General features: G+C 41.1%; 2 protein-coding genes across 6 annotated transcripts; both read left to right on the forward strand.

Annotated features, from left to right (window-relative positions):
* Positions 1 to 31: 31 nt before the first annotated feature.
* pygma (phosphorylase, glycogen, muscle A) lies at positions 32 to 13,939 on the forward strand. 4 transcript variants are annotated; one of them, XM_085935989.1, is made up of 21 exons: positions 32 to 86; positions 5,593 to 5,806; positions 7,552 to 7,653; positions 7,748 to 7,826; positions 7,927 to 8,030; positions 8,269 to 8,400; positions 8,514 to 8,625; positions 8,712 to 8,794; positions 9,624 to 9,767; positions 9,946 to 10,038; positions 10,133 to 10,279; positions 11,065 to 11,228; positions 11,311 to 11,425; positions 11,514 to 11,615; positions 11,816 to 11,963; positions 12,048 to 12,106; positions 12,329 to 12,470; positions 12,705 to 12,912; positions 12,982 to 13,116; positions 13,250 to 13,316; positions 13,428 to 13,939. In XM_085935989.1, coding segments are annotated over exons 1-21 (2,502 nt in total). In that variant the 5' UTR covers positions 32 to 84; the 3' UTR covers positions 13,578 to 13,939. The 4 variants fall into 4 exon arrangements, with proteins under 4 accessions (XP_085792115.1, XP_085792116.1, XP_085792114.1 ...); XM_085935990.1 differs by lacking the exon at positions 32 to 86 and adding an exon at positions 1,364 to 1,419 and having other exon boundaries at positions 5,665 to 5,806; XM_085935988.1 differs by lacking the exon at positions 32 to 86 and having other exon boundaries at positions 5,485 to 5,806.
* A 1,999-nt stretch (positions 13,940 to 15,938) lies between these two features.
* slc22a6l (solute carrier family 22 member 6, like) lies at positions 15,939 to 20,156 on the forward strand. 2 transcript variants are annotated; one of them, XM_085935995.1, is made up of 11 exons: positions 15,939 to 16,213; positions 16,497 to 17,025; positions 17,103 to 17,206; positions 17,310 to 17,464; positions 17,559 to 17,727; positions 17,924 to 18,047; positions 18,132 to 18,247; positions 18,319 to 18,533; positions 18,747 to 18,855; positions 19,507 to 19,710; positions 19,801 to 20,156. In XM_085935995.1, exons 2-11 carry the CDS (start codon positions 16,636 to 16,638, stop codon positions 19,886 to 19,888), a joined length of 1,674 nt encoding a protein of 557 aa, XP_085792121.1. In that variant the 5' UTR covers positions 15,939 to 16,213; positions 16,497 to 16,635; the 3' UTR covers positions 19,889 to 20,156. The 2 variants fall into 2 exon arrangements, with proteins under 2 accessions (XP_085792121.1, XP_085792122.1); XM_085935996.1 differs by lacking the exon at positions 15,939 to 16,213 and having other exon boundaries at positions 16,229 to 17,025.
* Positions 20,157 to 21,231: the final 1,075 nt, after the last annotated feature.

Below are 21,231 nucleotides of genomic sequence, written 5' to 3' on the forward strand. Positions count from 1 at the left end.
AGCCAAAGTACCTGGAGAAAACCCACGCAACCCCGGGGAGAAGATGCAACCGCCAGACGCTGAGATTCAAACCCTGAATCCAAAATGTGAGTCAGGCGTGCTAACAAGTAACCCAACGGCCTAAGGGGATATTCATTTAACAATATTTATTATTGCGGTTGTGGTGGTTTAAAAGTGCCCTGCAGCATACTGAGAGCTCTTTTTCAGATTGTTTACATCGCTTGCGCAGAATGATCCAATACAATTCAAACTCCAACCACAATAACAAACATGTTGTTAAACGCATACCTCTCGGAAAGTGACAAAAGAAATGCCTTGAGCTTTCATTTATATAGGTTTACGTATTTGTTTACTTTTTTATGCAGTATCCTGACTTCAGGTCCCATTTTTTATTTTGGAATTGTTTTAGAATAAACTAATATAATAATAATAATTAAAATGTAATAATATTTTTTTGAATAAACTAATATAATAATAAATATAATAAAAAAATTAAATAATAATAAAGAAATAATAATAGTAATAATAAATAGTACAGGTAAAATGTTGGAAGCCCCCAATGGCTCTCTTTGAGGGCTCTTTTTTTATTTTTATAAAAGCAGGACTTTGAATCCTGCTCTTGCATTGAGTCATTACAAATGATGTGACTTTATATGAATATGCCACAAGGTTGCACATGTTAATGTGTACTTGGAAGGAAGCCACTTGAAAAGTAATGATGAAGTCTGCGACTGGAAATGCTCTATTAAATCCTATCCATCCCCATCAGGGATAAGTATTACACATTTCTTGACTTGAGAAGCTGCATGCAGTCATACCGTATCAGATTTAGATATCATTTCCAATGATAACAAAAGATAAAATGAAGGATTGGAAATGACGCAAGCCAGGAACACAATATTAATAAATAAATAAATAAACTCCCAATGTTAGCGTCCCACAGATTGAGATATTTTTGTGAGAGAATATTTTCCCTTTTAAGTGACAGCACAAGGCCCTAAAGCACGCTGAGGTGTGCTTTTAAGGACCCGAGCCATCCCTGCGAGAGATCAAGTCAAAGCTATCTCACATTTGAGGATGACGTATGAATTATGAATGTTCTCAAATGTATCTTTTTTTTCTTGAGAAACAATTCAGCCTGAGTGCGTAAATGGGGAGAACATTTTTGCTGTCAGATGGGAAAATGCCGACTTAAAGGAATATATTTTGTGATACTTAATAATATAGAGGCCTTTTGCTGTGCAATTAGATGCTTTTGGAAGACTAATTAGACTTTGTGCATTTCTCTTTATTTCCTTTCAGAAATTCTAAGAAATTATGGAAAATAATCCCAACCTCTCAAGCTTCAAAATGAATTATACAGACAAAGAACTCTTTTTCTTATGTGCTAGATTAGAATCATCACATCACAAACGCATGGTAGGTTGAAAAGTTCAAAAGCATTAAGCGCGCAGATGCCATCCCATGTTTATGAGGATATATTTCACTGGTACTTAGCAAGTGTTACTCTTTTTACCGTGCTCCAAAAAAAAATGCACACCATCACTCTAATATGGTTGCCGATTAATAACATTTGTATCAGTCTGATGGATTCCCAATTGATGAATATAAAAAAAAAACGTTTAACATGAGTTTCCCTTTTATGAAGCCGCACGTGGCAGCTAACCCTCGCAAACATACCAAAGGACAAAGGTCATCGTCAAAGTCGTAAAGAACACGCCGAGCAGTATTTCAACCAAAGCTCCACCTTACCCAACACCGCATCCTTTCACAACATCAGATATATTTGAAATGGAAACCGGCCAGGCAGAACTATCGTACCCTCAGCAAAAAAAAAAAAGTCCAGATAATGCAAGACTGTGTTTTACTTCTGCGCACATAATTATGATTGCGCTCAGTCAATCAACAGTTTGCGTTCCTTTGGGAAGCCATCTTCCGAGAAACTCGTCTTTCCTCTCTGCCTCCCAGCATCGTGCTGGTAAAGAAAAGAAACAAAAAGCTGCGGCTGCATGAGGATTTGTTGAGCTTTTGGAATTTCACTTAGTCGTACTGGTAGTCGCTACACGCCAGAGAGGTGCAATGGATTTTAGTCCCCGATGCAATTAATACAGTCGGCTTCCTAGGAAAGCGGAAATTACTGCAGCATGTTTTAAAAGTTAAACCATGAAGCCCTTCACAACTGGTGAAGAGTGTTTTTATTGTATTTAGCACATTACTATTGTTCCTTACTGTTGTTTAGGGAAACTATCTGTAATAGACACAAGAGTTAATGGTCATCTTTAAACAAAGGAGTGCAAACACACTGGAGGTCTACCAAAGCCAAGGTAGTTGAGCACTCCGTGTTCCTTTACATCCAAACAAAAATCTGGCCAGCGTGTAGTTCAAACAGCAGAAATGGGCCTTGTTACTTCATGTCCACTGGCGGTTACTTCCAAGCTTTTGCTCTTCCAAATAAACATTCTGTAGCCAAAAACACACAGTTAGAATGTGAACATAATGAGCAGAAGCACAGAAGGGAACAGTTAGATGGCGATGTGAAATAAAGGATTGCTGACAGAGTGACTGGGGACAAATTGTTTGGTGGTGGTGGTGGTGGTGGTGGATTCAGAATTGTGATTCAAAAGTGTCCAGACTGTGACCTGATTTGATGAGGAACTTGTAAAAAGTGAAGCTCAAAGTGGGTCCATTTACCTGGCGTGTCGGTGCATATGTCAACTTCTCGTCCTTGTGTCCTTGCTGTAGGATTTACCAACAGGTGCCAGTGTTTCTTTCGTGCTGATCAGAGCACCCGACGCAATTAAATCACTTGACATCACGTAACCGCGACATTTTTGATTTACAAAGTTTGCCTTGGAAAAAGAAAGGAATGTAATGTTTAGTATTCTTTGCTCACAACAGTGAGACTGTAATTCAATGACATGGCATTGGAAGAATATTGATTTAAAAAGGAAAAAAAAAATAGTATTTAAATAATTTAATCAGTTTTGAAGGTAAAATTACAATAGAGAAAGTGAATCATTAAGTTTAGAATGATTGTTTCTGAAATATTTGGTGCTAATTTGAACTGTTCATAATTTTACATTTTTTAACCCAGAAAAAAAAACTGTGCCTCACCTGCTGGATTCAAGAATATCCAAAAACAATTTGTAACAAGACGGCAACAAGAAGCCGGATTCTTCTCGTGAAGTAACCGTTTGCGACGTAGGCCGAGCACGCCCCTGCAGATGTCATTGTGCCAGACAGCTTTCAAATACATTTATGATACGTGGGTGCAGAGAGCTTTTTCACGGAATCTGCTCCAGAAAGCGGGGCTTGGTTGAACCCACTGGATTTCACCTCCTACATTAGCATTATCTCTCAATAAATTTCAGGGCTGTAATTAAAGATGGGAAAATTGGGTTTTGTTTTTTGTTTTTTTACGTGGAGTAAGGTCAGTAATGCATTCATTTTGCAATTAATTTGTCAGAACACAAAAAAAGGCAACAATTCAAACATGTTTCATTAAAAGGTCAAGTATCCCTTGTGAGCAATACTACATTGATCATTTCCACCCAAAACATTTCATTACCAAAGCAGATATGGTAATTATTATTATGTATTTATTTATTATTTTATCCAAGCAAAACATTACCACAGTGGCTATCGTTAAGCACCGGAGAGTTTCAGCGTCTCGGTTGAGCTAATAACTGTGATTAACGTTTTGTTAATCACAACCTTTATGAAACAACTGAGGCCGATGGTTTCGTAATGGACAAAGTCAAAATGCCACGCATATGGACGGACTGACACATTATTGTTGCCATCCTCATTCAGTGGCTTCCTTTGACCAATGTATAGAGCAAAAAAAGGTCGTGCTTTATAAATACCCACTCTGTGTCCATCAGGCCGGAAACAAGTGTGTGGTCTACAACTGCTTGATGCACTATTTGACAGAACAGCCAGTAGACATGTAGGAACATAATTTGCTCATCATAATGGACAAATCAGGGACACGCCAGCTTCAATCTCTGTCATCTGTTATGTGATGGTTCCTCCGTTGCAGGGGTCATTGGCTATGCAGGGGCGTTAATGGAACAGCGTGAAGGGGACTATTAAACCACATGAAATATCTTGAGAGACGTTGCTATTAGGAAACATTTGTGATTTAATTCACACAGTCGTTCAATTGTGCTGCTGCGCTTGGGAATCGCATCTCTCTTTGTCACTCTGACGTCTTGTCCAGTGTGCAAATGCTTGGAAAGACGTGTTAATTTTACCCCCTGTATTTTTTCTGTCAACTTGTAATGAACGCCGCGCTGAAATCCATTTGGTGTTGACAGTAAAAACAACCCAAACCAATTTCAAAGAGGCCTTCGTCGCTCTGTGACAACGGTACGGAAAAATACACGGCTGTTGTCTGCTGGCTTGAGCTGACATTAACGAGATATGCCTTTCAAATATCATGACCTTTGGGACTGGGTCAGAGTTACTATTTATAGAAGGTCAAGACTTGACGATGGTTTGGCTTGCGAGTGCGATAACTCAAAATAGAGTGGCTCGGCTGCAGATGATTGGGAGTCTGATGTGACTGCGGGCTGTTGAATAAATGCGATCTATACACAAAGGCTGAATCACTGCTACGCGAGGACTTGTGAGAATACTGTTGAGACGCTAGCAAGACAATGTGGAACGTTTATCTGCAATGCAGATGGCTCCCATTCCATCTAAAAAATGTGTACATTATAGCGTCACCTATCAATGTGATAATTGGCGGGCATTTGCGGTGTTTGGCTTGAGTAAAAATTTTTTGGAAAAATTACGTTGGTTGGGATTTAATATACCATCTGCTAAATTGGCCATTGCTGCCAATGATGAGAGGGAAAATGAGTTAGCCACTATAGCTGCCAGACATGCTCATCATCGGCATGTTTCTCCGCTGGAACAACTTTTGAAAAGTGCACTCAAGGTAACAATGTGGCTAATGACAAACAGAAATGTAAAAATAATGAAATCCAGGTGTCATTATTACCGATGTCGCAATCATTTGACGATGAGCGCTGCTGCATTTTTATTTTACTTGCAAAAATATTTTTTTTAACCATTTTTTTTTGCCTTCCTTGTTACTCAACTCTGGATGATGTTGCATCCAAATGTTTTTAATTGCATGCCTTGCAGATTTTACAGCCACTTATTTCACACCTTGTGCAATATTTATGTTTATGCACTGGCATATGTAAGAATTTTTTTTTTTTCAACGTGTAGCGGTCTACTCATTCTTTTTATAGCTTCAATGTTCTCGGTTATGTGAAAAAGCACAATCGTGATGACTAACTGAGGATGAAACCTAACGTCAGAACCACTGTTAATGGGGCCTACCATTTTAAAGTTCCCCAGAACATGCTCCACCCTTTACCAAAACGACAAACTAGCCCCGCCCTCTTTGTAATATTTATAGTAGCGCCTTTAAAAAGCTGATCCCAAGACCGCACTGTGCTGCCTCTCTATCTGTGTGTCTGGGCCTGGTGGCGCTTGCTTAACGTAAACAATTCTCCCAGAGGTCTCAGCTCGCAAATCCTGAGCCGCCATGTCCAAACCCTTGTCCGACCATGACAGGAAGAAGCAGATCTCTGTGCGAGGCCTGGCCGGCCCCGATAATGTCACCGAGCTGAAGCAGAATTTCAACAGGCACCTCCACTTCACGCTGGCCAAAGACCGAAATGTGGCAACGAGAAGGGATTACTACTTTGCTCTTGCCCACACCGTGCGGGACCACTTGATCGGCAGGTGGATCAGAACCCAGCAGCACTACTATGAGAAAGATCCCAAAGTAAGTTCAAGTCATAACAGGAGCTGGACATCCAAAGTCACGTGACCTAACCGAATGCACCCGATTGGTAGTGGCTAAAATATAAATTTTCTTGGTCAAGCTTAAATCCGTCTGCTGTTAAATATGGACCAGATTTCATTGCATTGAAGCAAAAGCTTCTCATTCCTCAGATGTACTGGAGCAGCTTGAGTCCAATCTAATGCCAGGGCATGACATTTAAACTTCACAAGGGCTTCTTAGCAGTCTGCTGCTAAGCTTCCATTCTTACGCTGCGCTGAAACATTAAACCTCTCCGTGACCTTCTGCTCCGCCTCACCATAAAGCACACAGCCTCTGCTTGTCGCACATGAGCACATGCCTCCAAGGGCGGCGGGATTCATATCTCTACCTCCGTGCAGGTGCGTGTCATGCACCTTTAGAAGAAGAGAACCCACACTTACATGAGTCAGCTGTCACAAATAGGAGCTTGTCAGCGGAGTGAAACCAATAGCAATTATATTTACATGAAAGGAAAATGATTCTTTGCTATTTAATATATCACTCTGAAAAATAAAGGGGAATTTTTTTTTCCCCCTCCCTTTTGTGACATCCAAAAGAGTCATTGTTCTGTCACTTAAGTGCCTTTTGTGTTCACCCAAGCAGGGTGACATTTACTTGAAGAGTGGAATACATTTTTAGAACAGGTTTAATCCAGCGCCGGTGGGATGCAACCTCACACTGAACCGCCCGACCCTCCCGACTGTATCGACCTTGTTCGCTGCAGCAGACTGAAAGGTCAAAGGTGAATTCCTTGAAAAGAAACCTTGAACAGAGCTGTGAGCTCGTGTACTGCAAAGCGACTGTGCCGGATTTATTGATGATATTTATAAGTATCGGTTACAAAGGTAACTAGGACAGCGAGACGAATCGACAAAAATCAAAGTCGGTTAAGACGCGTGACAAATCCCATCAAATGACTGAACTGTGGTTGTCACGAGGTTTTGTCGTATTTATCATGATCATGTCTTTATTAATCCTCAACAAGCACTTGTATCAATCCAGAGTTGAACTCCACAAGGACAGAATATCACTCTCAGGCTGACCTTTACAACGACCTCCACGGGAGCTATTTTTGCCAAAGCAAAATGTTGCCCTTATGTAATACAGAATGCAATTTGTCCCTTCGTCCCTTCCCTTCTAGCCTCTGCTTTTGCTCTTCAGTGCGCATCCGCCTTCTCAATTTCAGAAGAGGTGAAAAAACAAAACTACCTAAATGGCAAAGGCTAAAACACTAAACAGGCCCAGGTGGAAGATTACTCATGCATGCAATGTGATCGCAAGGAATATTTTGGGTAGGGTACTGTACGTCAAATAGAAAAGGAGAATGTATTTTTGGTTTCAGTGATATGCAGTATTCACACCTATTTGGGAGTCTCCCCCCCCCCCCCCCCCCCAGCTTTATCCACACGAACCTTAATTTGTGTGCACGGAAATAAAATCACATCTTTAACTGTAAATAAAATGTAAAAATGTTTAGAGGTATTCACCTGCGATACAGTGGCTAAAATGTACTTTATCATTCCGTTTTTTTAATGAACACTTAGACCTACTACCCTACTGTTCAATTAACTTAAATCATGACGGTGGTACTTGGAGAGTTGAGTATTTTTTTATTGGTACTTGGTGTAAAAAGTTCCATAACCGGCAACATATATATGTATATATATTATATATATATATATATACTATTTTGTTTTTCAACACAGCGTGTGTACTACATATCGCTGGAGTTCTACATGGGCCGCACCCTCCAGAACACCATGGTGAACCTCGCACTGGAAAACGCCTGTGATGAAGCCACATACCAGGTGAAAGGAAGAAGCTTGAGCTCTTTTAAGCCAGCTTTGAAAATTGAAATCAATTTCTTAATATCAGCCTATGTGTGCGCTCTGAACTTTTTAGTTGGGTCTGGACATGGAGGAGCTGGAGGAAATGGAAGAAGACGCCGGTTTGGGAAATGGTGGACTTGGTCGACTAGCTGGTGTGTGTTTTGAAGTTACCTTTACAAGTTTGAACCTTTCAAATTTTGATTGCAGTGCTTCAATTTGGAAGCGTGATCTTTTTTTTTTTATGGCTTCCAGCCTGTTTCCTGGACTCGATGGCGTCCCTCGGCCTGGCTGCCTATGGTTACGGTATCCGCTATGAATTCGGCATCTTCAATCAGAAAATAGTGAACGGCTGGCAGGTTAGTAACACCGGCAATCTTCTTTGCAAAAAAAAAAAAAAAACATGTACGGTATATTCCTAGGTTTTATTTCAGGACAGATGTGGGATTAGGCAACCTAATGCCATAAAGTGAATAATATCCATAATTATGTGTTATCATTATCTCGTCTTGATTGTCCTTGTCATTTTCTGGGTCTGACTCAGCTCGGAACGTACTCACCTAATGAGTGTTTTTCGCTGGCAATGTCATTACCAAGGTTGAAGAGGCCGATGATTGGCTGCGCTATGGCAACGCCTGGGAGAAAGCACGTCCTGAGTATATGCGCCCCGTGCACTTCTACGGCAAGACCGAGCATCACCCCGATGGAGTCAAATGGGTTGACACACAGGTAGAAAAAAAAAAAAAAAAAGAAACTATATATATACATACAGAGAGTGAGAGCTATCAGGAGTCAAATCTAAGAATCTAAATGGCCTCTCTCTTCCTGTAATGTGTTGGCAGGTAGTTTTGGCTCTGCCATATGACACCCCGGTCCCTGGCTACAGAAACAACGTAGTCAACACCATGAGGCTGTGGTCTGCAAAGGCGCCATGTGAATTTAACCTGAAAGACTGTAAGCGTCTTGTAGACACTTTAGAGTCTTGCAACATAGAAATATTTTTGTGAATTTATTTTTATGCGTGTTTTTTTTTTTAATAGTCAATGTCGGTGGCTACATTCAAGCTGTGTTGGACCGTAACCTGGCTGAGAACATCTCCCGTGTGTTGTATCCCAATGACAACGTAAGAAAGGATTATTTGGATGTGTGAAATGATACAGCTGACATGCGACCTACTATTCAGGTCCATTGCATAATCTTAAAATATAGATTTGCATAATCTGGGACCCGAAGACCTCAGGGTCTTTGTCTTCAGCTACCTTTTAAATCTGACATAAGAGCTGACCACCATATGCCTACCTCCCTACGGGCTCCAGATGGAGGATTTGCTTGAGATCCCTAAAGCTTTAGCTATAACCCATGTCATGGTAATTTATGTGTGAGAAAGTGGTTGACTTAATATTTAGGTGCCATTTGAATTTAATTTTAGCCAGTCTGCATTGTTTATGGTGTCTATTTCTATCTCCGAAAATGCTGTGATGAAGCTCAATTGAGATAAATTCAGCTTTTCTCTCATTTTTTATTAAATGTGGTCACGATCCTAATTTTTTTTGTCAAATGCGAAGTTGTGCACTTTTGGATCGTCATTTATTTATAAATGTCATGTTTAAGTTCACTCAAAAATATTATTGCCAACTGGTTTCACGCAAGGGTATTGTTAATCCAACGTTAAAATATTAGTTTGGCATTTACTCAAGATTTGGTGTGTTGAAACAAAAGTCAGCATAAGAAGAGTAACTAAAATCTGTTAACCTTTCAGTCGTCATGGAGAGTTCACAATTTCATAATTACATAAATATATATCTGCAATTTATGTTATCCGGAAATTTGTAAACAAAACATAGTGAAGGCAACGATATACTAAAGGGACCTGAGATTTTTCTAGTTGTCTGTGTGAAACAATGTTGTGATGTTCAATGGACAAATACATACCCACGTGTGTGTTTTCTCAGTTTTTTGAGGGCAAGGAGCTGCGTTTGAAGCAGGAATATTTTGTGGTGTCTGCCACCCTGCAAGACATCATTCGCCGTTTCAAGGTCTCCAAGTTTGGCTCCAGGGAGATTGCTCGCACAGATTTCAGCAAACTGCCTGACAAGGTAAAAAAAATAAAATAAATAATAAACTAGTTTCTGTCAAATTGAAACAACCCACTCCAGAGTAAAAATTGCCTCTGTCAGTGTGTTTAATGCATTGTAGCAGGCTGATAAACCTATCAGAAAAGTGGTTTGAGTGTTTTTCTAAAACTGACTCGTGACCTTTTTTTTTCTTTTCTAGGTTGCCATTCAGCTGAATGACACTCACCCAGCTATGGCTATTCCTGAGCTAATGAGGGTTCTGGTTGATGAAGAGAAACTTACATGGGATAAGGTTAAGCAGAGTTATTTTCTTCAATATGCATAGCAGAGGAATCAACTCATATAGAATGATCTTCTACACCTCCAAATAATTTCCTTCTGGATAGGCCTGGGACGTGTGTGTGCGTACGTGTGCTTACACCAATCACACAGTCCTCCCAGAAGCTCTGGAGCGATGGCCAGTGGACCTGTTTGCCCATCTGTTGCCCCGCCACTTGGATATTATCTATGAGATCAATCGTCGCCACATGGAGGTTAGTACTGTGTCTCTTTATGACTTACCCTTGCTGAGGAATAATACATTTCAGCTGATTGACCTGTTCATTGGTTAAGTAAGGGGCAGGCTTTTATTAATATTCATTATTTTGAATAAAACACTGCACACCTGATTGGAAATGCAGGATTCCAATTGAATAATAGCAATTACAGTTGTACCTTGTAATTCTGTTCAACTAAATAATACAAGGGGATTTATTTGATTCACAAGTAAATTATGCAGGCCTGGGGATCTACTGTACGCTTTTAGAATGCAAACTTAAGAATCATTTTCTGTCTGTTTCACACGGCTTGATTCCCCCAGTTCAGCCCTTTAGGGGACCAACGACGGGTCCTGGGTTTTTCTACACTCCGGTGAATGAAGTGAATGCGACTGATTCCTTTGCCACCCCGAAGCTAACAAACTAAACACTGCATCCAATTTCCATCAGCCGCAAATATTCCGAAGATCATGGCTTTAAGACAGCATTTTTCAGACACACAATTTCAGGAGGAAATAACGAGGTTTGAGACCTGCCTCCGTCTCCGGCACACATCGGTCCTCTCTGTCAGTGCTGTTTCACTGCTGAGCCGCTGACAGTCGCTTGGGGACTTATGTGCCAAACCGTGAATTAAAGGTGAAAAATAAAATGAAATTTGCTTTCATTCATCTGTGCCATTTTGACAGCAATTCTAAGTTAGGGGATGGCAGGAGATGTTTACTAACAAGAGCAAAAGAAATGAGTTATTCTGTTCATTGATGTCCAATGTCCTTTTTTGTCAGAACGTTGCTGCAAAGTTCCCCGGCGATAATGATCGTCTGGGCCGTATGTCCCTGATTGAAGAAGGTGGACAGAAGAGGATCAACATGGCCCATTTGTGCATCGTCGGCTCACACGCGGTCAACGGCGTGGCCCAGATCCACTCAGACATCCTCAAAGCCACTGTGTACGTTCACGACGGCGGTCAAACACCTTCGACCGTGAGCCGTTTTATTATTTGGGTGTCCTGATTTATATCCGCCCCGCAGCTTCAAGGACTTCTACGAAATGGAGCCACATAAGTTCCAGAACAAGACGAACGGCATCACCCCTCGCCGCTGGCTGGTGATGTGCAACCCTGGCCTGGCTGAGGTCATCGCCGAGGTCAGCTGGTGGATTAAACACCCTCTGTGCTTAGTGGTTAAAAAGACGCAGCGGGTTAACGCTCACTTTCTATTCGTGTCTAATTAAGAGAATCGGCGAGGACTTCATCCGTGACCTCGACCAGCTGCAGCGCCTGCGCAAGTTTGTGAACGACGAAGCTTTCATCCGCGATGTTGCCAAAGTGAAGCAGGTGAAGACAAGTTCATCTTTTTGATCGCTGTTTAGTCCTCTGGGCTTAATCTGCAAACCTCGGTGATGTGATTTTTTACTGTCGTTGCTTTTCTTCAACTATTCTTATTTTTTTGTTACAGAATTGTTTTGCTTAATACAAAGCAAATGCGACAACTATCAGAACAACATCGACAGCTGTCAAATCTTGTTCTTTTTCAGGAAAATAAACTCAAGTTTGCCGTGCACTTGGAGGAGCACTATAAGGTCAAGATCAATCCGAGTTCCATGTTTGACATCCAAGTCAAGAGAATCCATGAATACAAGAGGCAGCTGCTCAACTGTCTGCACATCATCACCTATTATAACCGTAAGCATCCATTTTAATTTACATCACAAATAATAAACTAACACGGCAAAGTCAGTGTTTACGTTTCCTCGTATCCCTTGCCAGGAATCAAGAAAGAGCCCAACAAGCAGTGGACACCAAGAACTGTTATGATTGGCGGAAAGGTATGCGGATTAAAAGTGACCAAATTTAAAATGAACTATTGTGGAAAATGTTGGTGTTACGCAAAATGGAGTGCACGATTCGCTTCCGAAGCAAAATCAACAAACGTCCCAGAATGAAAAGGATCATGTTCGACTTTGAGGCCCCATTGTCAGCGGGATTCGTTTGCAGCTGTTAAAAACGTCTCGCGTGACGTGTCTTTTTTTTTTTTTTTTTTTTTGCAGGCCGCTCCTGGCTACCACACTGCCAAGATGATTATCCGTATGATCACAGCTATCGGCGAAGTGGTCAACAATGATCCCGTGGTGGGAGACCGCCTCAAAGTTATCTTTTTGGAGAACTACAGAGTCACACTTGCTGAGAAAGGTATTTCACGCCCCCTTTGCCCTCATCTGCTTTTGTTTTGTTGTTCTTTCGGCCACCAGCAGATGGTGAAAAATCCTGGTCACAGTCGGAATCAAAAATATGGTTGGCGGGCAAGAACTGGCCCGCTAGGAGCCTTAATCTGGCCCGTCATTTAAATTGACAATTTTACTGTTAAATCGCACTTGAACTACAATCCTCAAAAGTCAGCGGTCGCTTACCTCCGCCATCTTTCAGCCATCCCAGCTGCTGACCTCTCCGAGCAGATCTCCACGGCAGGCACAGAGGCCTCCGGCACCGGCAACATGAAGTTCATGCTGAACGGCGCTCTGACCATCGGAACCATGGATGGAGCCAACGTGGAGATGGCTGAGGAGGCTGGCGACGGCAATCTCTTTATCTTTGGCATGAGGGTGGATGATGTTGATGAAATGGATAGGAAAGGGTAAGGCGTCGACTCTCCTCTGGCCAAATTCTAAAAGTCAGAAATGAACATTAGGTGATCCGCCTGTAGATACAATGCTCAAGAGTACTACAATCGACTGCCTGAGCTGAAACAAGCCATGGACCAGATCGCTGGAGGCTTCTTCAGCCCAAAGCAGCCCGACTTGTTCAAAGAAATTGTCAACATGCTGATGCATCACGACAGGTAAAGGCTTTCACTAACAGCCGTCAAAATAACAGCAAGTCTATTTTACATGTTGGTAGAATTACCACAGAGATTAATCATGTATACCTGCTGATTTTTCATCATCCCGTTAATTGTGTTATTTTCTGCACAGATTTAAGGTCTTCGCTGATTATGAAGACTACATTAAATGCCAGGAGAAAGTCAATGCGCTTTATAAGGTATTTTGCAAGGCATCAAGCCTTGATTGTAATCAAGTAATTGTATTCAATTCAAATCATCCCTAATGCGTATCGTCATGTTACTTATCACTGATCATTTAATCAATCCAGAACCCCAAGGAATGGACCAAGAAGGTGATCTACAACATTGCTGGATGTGGAAAGTTCTCCAGTGACCGTACCATCGCCCAGTACGCCCGTGAGATCTGGGGAATGGAGCCCACACTGGAGAAACTCCCCGACCCTGATAACCTACACTAAACTGTCCACATGGCGGCATTGTCAACATGATGATAAACATGAACTTGTCTTAACTTCCATGACAGAGGCAGTGTCAGGCGGTTGGAGTCCATCCAAAAAGTTTCAGCCGCAGTTTCAAATTAAATTTTACTTGCATCAATTCATAGTGCCACAAACAAAAGTCATAGCTACATTGTTCAGCTCATTTGCATATATACACAAAACCACAGCTTGCAGCCATATTCAAGGGCTGGAGAGATTGCAATTTAGCTGCTGTGAACTTGATCAAGGAGCTTTGTGAACTGACTGGTGATTTTTTTTTTATGCAAAAATCCCAACGGCATTCACAACCAAACTCATTCTGAATAAAATGTCAAAAAAGCCATTACAATCTGGGTGACTACTTTTATTTTTTTTTTCCATTTACTGTCGTTTTTGGATGCAGCAATGTTTTGTACTGGCTCAAAAGGACACTGATAACCTTATTAGAGATAACATTTACCATCAGACGGGGTTATAAGGCCGTCAACCTGGATTTCACAGTAACGAACAGTAACAGGAATTTCAAACGCGGAATTACAATGAGGAAATCCACAAGATGGGCTATGTGCCTTTGTTTACATGATAATCAACCTTGCAGACAGCTGCTATCTTAGGAACGGTGCATTCAGGTGACGCAATCTGAAAAAAAGCTGATCTATTCTTGGTGCTGATAAATGCATATGTGTTTGTTTACCAAATGCCCTACATTAGGCAGATAGGATCAGTCTGTAGTGTTTGTTTTGGGGGTCAGGGGGGGAGGGGTGTAGTGGTTGTCTAATGTAGGACATATATAAACTGGTAAGGATTTTTATTCAGGTATTTTTTTTTATTATTTAATAATTATATTTAAATGGCTATTTCAAAGTATTTGCTCAATGTATGCTCTCACTAAAAAAAGTTTAGATCGATAAAGTTGGTTGAAGTTTGAAACAAAAAAACGTTTTTTGGATCTGGTCTGGCTCAGTGTAGTATGTTGTGGGATTTTCACAATTTATATGTGAATGTAGTCACACCCGTGAACTTTACACCTTGAGAAGGATTCACAAGGAGCAGGAGATCCTCTTGAAAACAAAACAGCTGTCTGAATTGAATTGATTCTTTAGATTGGCCTTATCTGCTCTCAAGAGTGGGATGGATTTGAAGTGTCTTTCAAGTGGATCTTTTAGAATAGAGCAGAAACATACAAACAAAAATACCCTCACAACTTGACTGATATAAAACGAGGTAAACTATGTTAAAAGGAAGATCACGGCTGAAAGAAGTCATTTTGAGTGAAAGGTCACAGCTCAAAAAGTATGCATATTATTGTTTTCAGCCACATGCAACAGGCAGTTCTTAGAATGTTTTCACTCACTTTGGACAGACTGCACAGGAAAAAAAAAGTTTGCCAGCAAAAGCACTCTGAGCATGTGCGTTAACTGCACGTGTTTTTGTTGTTTTTTTTAACTTTAACAGCATGTCAGAAAACTACATGAACAGCCAGCCTGTAACTCATTGGTCCTATAACCTGAACAGGAAAACATGCTCAAATTATTGAATTCATTTGAATACAACGTGCTTCTATTTTGTGGAAAACCGCATATTAATGATTTGGGTTTTTTTTTTGTTTTGGTTACAGATGAGGTCAAAGTTATACGAGGTTACTTGTGTATTTGTAGCCATGAACAGAGGGAAAAGTGCAAAGCAATGAGGAAAATCAGTAATGTGCTCCTGTCAGTCACGTTTCACTACCGCAATAAAAAGGAAGACACGCATGTCTTCTTTGGAAGGAGTTGAAAGTCCACATTCAAATGTATTTATGAATGCTGAAATTGACAGAAAATGAATGTGCACATTTTGAAGGCATTATTAAAACGGTTAGTCACTTTTTTTGGATTCAAATGCCACCTAAAATGACTTCAAGAACAACTCAGTGACTCTCACAGCTGAATCAATGTTTTTTTTTTTTTGCTTTGGTGCACCTGCAGCTTCATTCGGTCTGACATCTCATGCTGATTATTACACAAGTGCATACAATCCTCAAAACTATTCAGCAGGATAAAAAAGCAAATGTTTGGAGTTGTTGCTTCAACAATAGCAAGATGACACTTAGTATAATTTGCAAAGGCACTAGATGTACTCTACACATACTCTTTGTTTGATGATCAGTACTTCCCCCCCCCCCCAACTGGCTTGTTTTGGTGACAGTAATTTGGCTCTGCACATTATGGGGAATGTTTTTTTTGTTCCACTGGTGGGAGCAAAGTTGACAATACAATCCAGGCACTTCAAGACTTTGACACATGAAAAAACTAATGAGGGGAGTGGAAAATGAGCGGAATATAGGTATCTGCCCCCTTTTGCTGCCTTGCCCGATCAGACTTTGATCCTATTCAGCAAAGAGCCTGCATTCAAGCTCTGCGTTTAGCGAGCGGGTTTACCAATACCTCGTGTGGCCCGGCTCAATAGCACTTCCAATAATCCAAAGTGCAGACACAGGACTGGTATTTGAGAGCAGATTAATTGCATTAACATGCGAGCACAACTTGATCTACTGCCTTTTCATTTTTTGCTCTTTTTTCAACGATTTGATTTGAGTTGATGTGCTGACAACTATCATTCATCTCGTTCTGCAGGTAAGTCTTTCCCATATACGGTGGAAACTCAAAAAGTTGATTATTTATCACGGTCTTGATTTTCGTGTACCACAAAAACATGGGTGTGTAGACTTTTAATATCCGCTGCAAAGTAGTACAATGTACTTTTAATCATTTGAAGTATTGATCCTTTGGCAGTAAAAAAATAAATAAAAATACAAAAGGCAACTGCTTATTTTGTTTTTGTTGTAAGACAAAAACAATTTTGGTGATTCATTGATCTAACTAGTTTGCAACAGATTGAGCTTCCATTGTTTTACAGATGCTGAAGACAATACTGATCATGACCAAAACATACTGAGAAATGTTTTTGGAACTTGACAACTAGGCCTACTGGTGCTGTTAACCATCCGGTGGAGATTTAAAAAAAACAACAACACACACACACACAAATCTTGAAAATGGCATTTGGTGACCTCCTGGACCAGGTGGGCAGCACGGGCCGCTTCCAGATCCTGCATGTAACCCTGCTGAGTATTCCAGTGCTACTGATGGCCAGTCACAACCTGCTGCAGAATTTTGTGGCGGCCGTGCCACCTCACTACTGCAGTGCACACGCGAACATCTCTCAGCGACAGCTCAGTCCGCAAGAAATCTTAACAGTCACTGTGCCTTTGGACCAAACGGGCAAGCGTCAGAGCTGCCGGCGCTACGTTGCGCCACAGTGGCACCTCCTGGACAAGAATGCAACTTTGAAATACCAGGAAGAATTGGACGATAATAGCCTCCAGGAATGCACTGATGGTTGGTCTTACAATATGACTGGCATGACCTCCTCAATCATAGCGGAGGTAAGTCTTGCTTTCTTTTCTCTGCTTCCATTTCTTGTCTTAGCGTGGATGTTTCAAACTCATTCAATTGTGTTCAGTGGGATTTGGTGTGTGATATGCGCTCTTTGAAGCAAATGGGCCAAACCGTCTACATGGGAGGTGTTCTTGTGGGATCCATTGTCTTGGGAAGTCTTGCTGACAAGTAAAAAAATCCATTTCAGCTGCCAATTTGTTTGATGAATAAAACTCCGAAACGTGGAGCTTTGTTTAAGGTGAGCTACGGTGACGCTGCTGTATGCGCTCAGGTTCGGACGACGCATCCTATTGATCATTTCCCACCTGCTGATGGCAGTGGCCGGGACGGGTGCGGCTTTCTCCACATCCTTCCCCATCTTCTGCCTGTGCCGCTTCGGTTGCGGAATGGCTCTGTCCGGCATAGGCCTAAACACCTTCTCGCTCAGTAAGTGACTCAGTTTGACTAGGGAGGAAAATAAAAGCCAAATGAGCATGCTGCATATTAAACAGATGAATTTTTTTTTTTTCTTTGAAAAAAGTCGTGGAGTGGATCCCGACCCGTGTTCGGACCGGAGTGGGCACCATCACAGGTTACTGTTACACGGTGGGACAGTTACTCCAGGCAGCTATCGCTTACTTCATTCGGGACTGGAGGTGGTTGACCTTGGCGGTGTCTTCACCTTTCTACATCTTCTTCATCTACTCATGGTGAGAGGTTCAAAGTTGAGTTGATGAACATCCTGCAAAGATTAAGAATAACATCAGGCACAATTTTTTTTTTTTAAATAAATAAACTTTCTGTGAGCGTGTCAATCAAAACAGAAGAGGTATTTTTGTGAAGGTAGATTTTTTAACATGGCTCCTCTGTTTGCTTAAAATCGTCGTTGGACTGTAAACAATGCAGGTGGTTTCATGAATCTTCAAGATGGTTGGTCCTGAGCCAAAACTACGACAAAGCCATCAAGAACCTTAAAAGCGTCGCTAAAATTAATGGACGTCATAAGGAGGGCGACAAAATTGACATTAGCGTAGGTGACAATTATTTATGTTCCCAACATAACCGTTTTAAAATCGAAATCGATTGAGGATAACTTTGTCTTTTTTGCGTGAAGATGGTGCAAGAGTCTATGAAGAAAGAGATGTCATGCTCCCAAGGCTCCTACACTGTCATAGATCTGTTCCGTACTCCCACCATGCGCTCGATGACAATCTGCCTCGGTGCTGTCTGGTAAGCAAAGAATTCATTCATTCTTAGCACTTTCTGATACATTCAAATATTATTTGTTCTTTCTTCCGTAGGCTATCAACAAGCTTTGCCTACTATGGGCTAGCCATGGACCTCCAGAAGTTTGGGGTGGACTTCTACTTAATCCAAGTCATCTTTGGAGCTGTGGACATCCCCGCTAAAGTGGTCATAGGTCTGACCATGAGTTTTATCGGACGCCGTCCATCCCAAAGTGGCGCGCTTATCATTGCTGGAGTCACAATACTGATCAACCTCATGGTACCTCAAGGTATGACAAAAAAAAAATTTTACAAGTTGCATGGATATAAAACGTTATCATTAAGGAGGCGCCTTAGATTCAAACCTCATGATACCTTCCAACTAAAATAATTCTCTTTCAGGTATGAGTGATGATTTAAGTGTGCCCTCTGCTGGTTGCTGAGTAGAATGGAAAATTATGACTTCACAAGCAGATGATGCCTTTTATTGCACTCATCCACAGAGCATCAGATGCTGCGCACCTCTCTGGCGGTTATGGGGAAAGGCTGTCTCGCTGCCTCCTTCAATTGTTGTTACCTATACTCTGGAGAGCTCTTCCCTACCATTATTCGGTGAGTCAAAAGCTAGTTTGCTGAAAAAATAATGATATTTATGTTGTTGAACATGTATGCAGGAACATAAGCTCATTAAGGCAATCAGAACCTCGGCTGAGCTCTTTTCTCCTTGACTATTTGAGCGGCATAATCAGACTGACAAGCCACTCTAAATGATTACATAATGCCTCAAAAGACATTATGTCCTATCCTGAAAGTAAAAGAGCTCCGAATTGACTTTGCAAGTTATTCTGCGGGTACTCACTAACTTGTTAGAAGCCTTGCAATTAACCAAAGGTGTTAAGAGGAGCGTCAAATCATTTCTTGTTTTTAGCGCATGTGCTGGAAACTGACGACACTGAAAAATAGGCCTTCTTAGAAAACGGATGAATGGAAATGATTTGCAATCTCCAGCGACAGACATTGCACTTATTATGTGTGTGTCCAGGACTAAAGGTTAGAGGTCAAGTGATGTTAAAGATTAACCGCAGTCTGTGACCTAAATCATGATAAAAAATAGGTCATGTAGACCCACCAAAGTTAATCGGTGTTGTACTGACAAGTTCAGTGCCAGATGTGTTTGCACGATAATTATATCTTTTTAAAAAAAATTCAAAAATTATACTGTCCATCCAAGCACTTTCTATAGATGTTAACTTTGCACCTCAGTCAGAATGGAATGGGCTGGGTTTCGATGACGGCTCGCGTGGGAGCCATGGTGGCCCCCATGGTGCTCCTGAGCGGTGACTACTTACCTTGGCTGCCGGGTTTGATCTACGGAGGAGCTCCCATCATCAGTGGAGTGGCTGCCATGTTCCTCCCGGAAACGCTCGGGTCGCCACTTCCTGACACGATACAAGATGTGGAAGACAGGTAAACTGTCAAGTCCTGTTAAGCAAAAATAAATTAGAGATGCAGAATGAATAAAAAAAAAACAACAACATTTGTCTGCTTTCAACACAGGGGCTCTGGGAGAGTGTCCAAAACACAACCAAAGGAAGCAGCCGCTATGCAAGACACGCAGGCCAATCTCCTGAAGCAGGTCGTCTGAATGCATCAAAAAACTGATATGAAAATTCAAATGTGTACTGCCGTTTTTTGTTTGTGATTTTACTTTATTCTCCCCATCGCCTGTATGACTGCTGAGATTTATGCTAGATATAGACAGGTCAATCGTGGAAAAAAAAAAAAATAAAATCACATGGTTGTGCTTTAGCATTAAGGAATTCAGTGGTGCTGGGGACTCATAGTGCTTTGTATTAAAAAAAAAATCACATTAAGGAAGTTCTTTATATAATAAAATTGCATTTATGTTTGTAGTCTGCTTTCATTTGAAATACTATACCTGCAGTGAACATACTAACTCATTGTGTTAGACTTACTTTGGCCACTTTCAAACTACCACTAAAGCATGTCAGGTGTCCAATAATACAAGCAAATTATGGCAACAAATATGTAAAAATTAATATAACATTCAAAGGTTAAGGTTAATTCAAGTTCTTGTTCCACCATGAATGAAAAAAAAAAGGTCAATTTTACCTGCACAGTCCTCTCGAATTTTGTCGTTCAGCTCCTGCAGGTTGTGCAAAACGCATCGAAAAATTGTGCAATATTGGACATGAGCATTCAAAGGTTTTGGACATTTGGACATGAACCTTCACCTTTATTAGCTTGCCTCAATACCTAACCGGAACGTTGGCGTGCACCACAGTACCAAACACTAATTGATCAACACAAACCTGTCAGGTGCTTGCAGGTGAACGTTGCGCTGCACATTCTTACTTCCTGTCCACATTTTAGTTACGTTTTAAGAACTTGGTTGAGTTAGTAAAAATGCAACCAAGGTAAATAGTATCCAGAATGATTCTAAACCCTTACTTGTCGTCGGAAATGATTATACACATCAGAAGATGTTTCATGTATTTAAACGTGTCCGCTTTGCTCCGACAGGTTTGAATAGTACTGCTGTAAAACAGCGACACCAAGCGCATGCATGTGGTATTGCAGCAACAAGTGGTACTGCACTTCTTATGTCCACCTACCTCCACTTAGTCTGTAAATATCTTAAGGAGTCCTTCGTGTGCCCCCCCCACCCAACTCTCTTAGGGCGTGTTATACATTTACATGATTTGACTTCTGTCAGGTTTTGTTGAAGTTACATTTTTACTGAACTTCCCACTTGCTGCTAACTAGACTGGCCTTTTGCTTATTTTGAACTTTGTGAAAGATTGTACATTTGGTGCATCAGACTTACTTCATGCTACGACTTAATGCAATAACATAGGCGTTCTATGCACATCATTTGGAGCAATATTTTAGTATCTTAAGTCTCAATATCTTTTCATGAATCACCATATGCTCCCAAAATGTAATTTTGTACACATTCATATGATT

The sequence above is a fragment of the Syngnathus leptorhynchus genome, chromosome 17, assembly GCF_054491065.1.
Source record: "Syngnathus leptorhynchus isolate UIUO chromosome 17, UIUO_Slep, whole genome shotgun sequence".
NCBI lineage: Eukaryota > Metazoa > Chordata > Actinopteri > Syngnathiformes > Syngnathidae > Syngnathus > Syngnathus leptorhynchus.

Bases quoted from the DNA above. Each gene is read 5' to 3' on its own strand.
- pygma (XM_085935988.1), top strand. From the start codon at position 5,564: ATGTCCAAACCCTTGTCCGACCATGACAGGAAGAAGCAGATCTCTGTG. The intron at 8,401-8,513 runs GTAGAAAAAAAA...ATGTGTTGGCAG, and splicing joins TCAAATGGGTTGACACACAG to GTAGTTTTGGCTCTGCCATA. The intron at 13,117-13,249 runs GTAAAGGCTTTC...TTTTCTGCACAG, and splicing joins ATGCTGATGCATCACGACAG to ATTTAAGGTCTTCGCTGATT.
- slc22a6l (XM_085935995.1), top strand. From the start codon at position 16,636: ATGGCATTTGGTGACCTCCTGGACCAGGTGGGCAGCACGGGCCGCTTC. The intron at 17,728-17,923 runs GTGAGAGGTTCA...TAAACAATGCAG, and splicing joins ATCTTCTTCATCTACTCATG to GTGGTTTCATGAATCTTCAA. The intron at 18,048-18,131 runs GTAGGTGACAAT...TTTTGCGTGAAG, and splicing joins GCGACAAAATTGACATTAGC to ATGGTGCAAGAGTCTATGAA.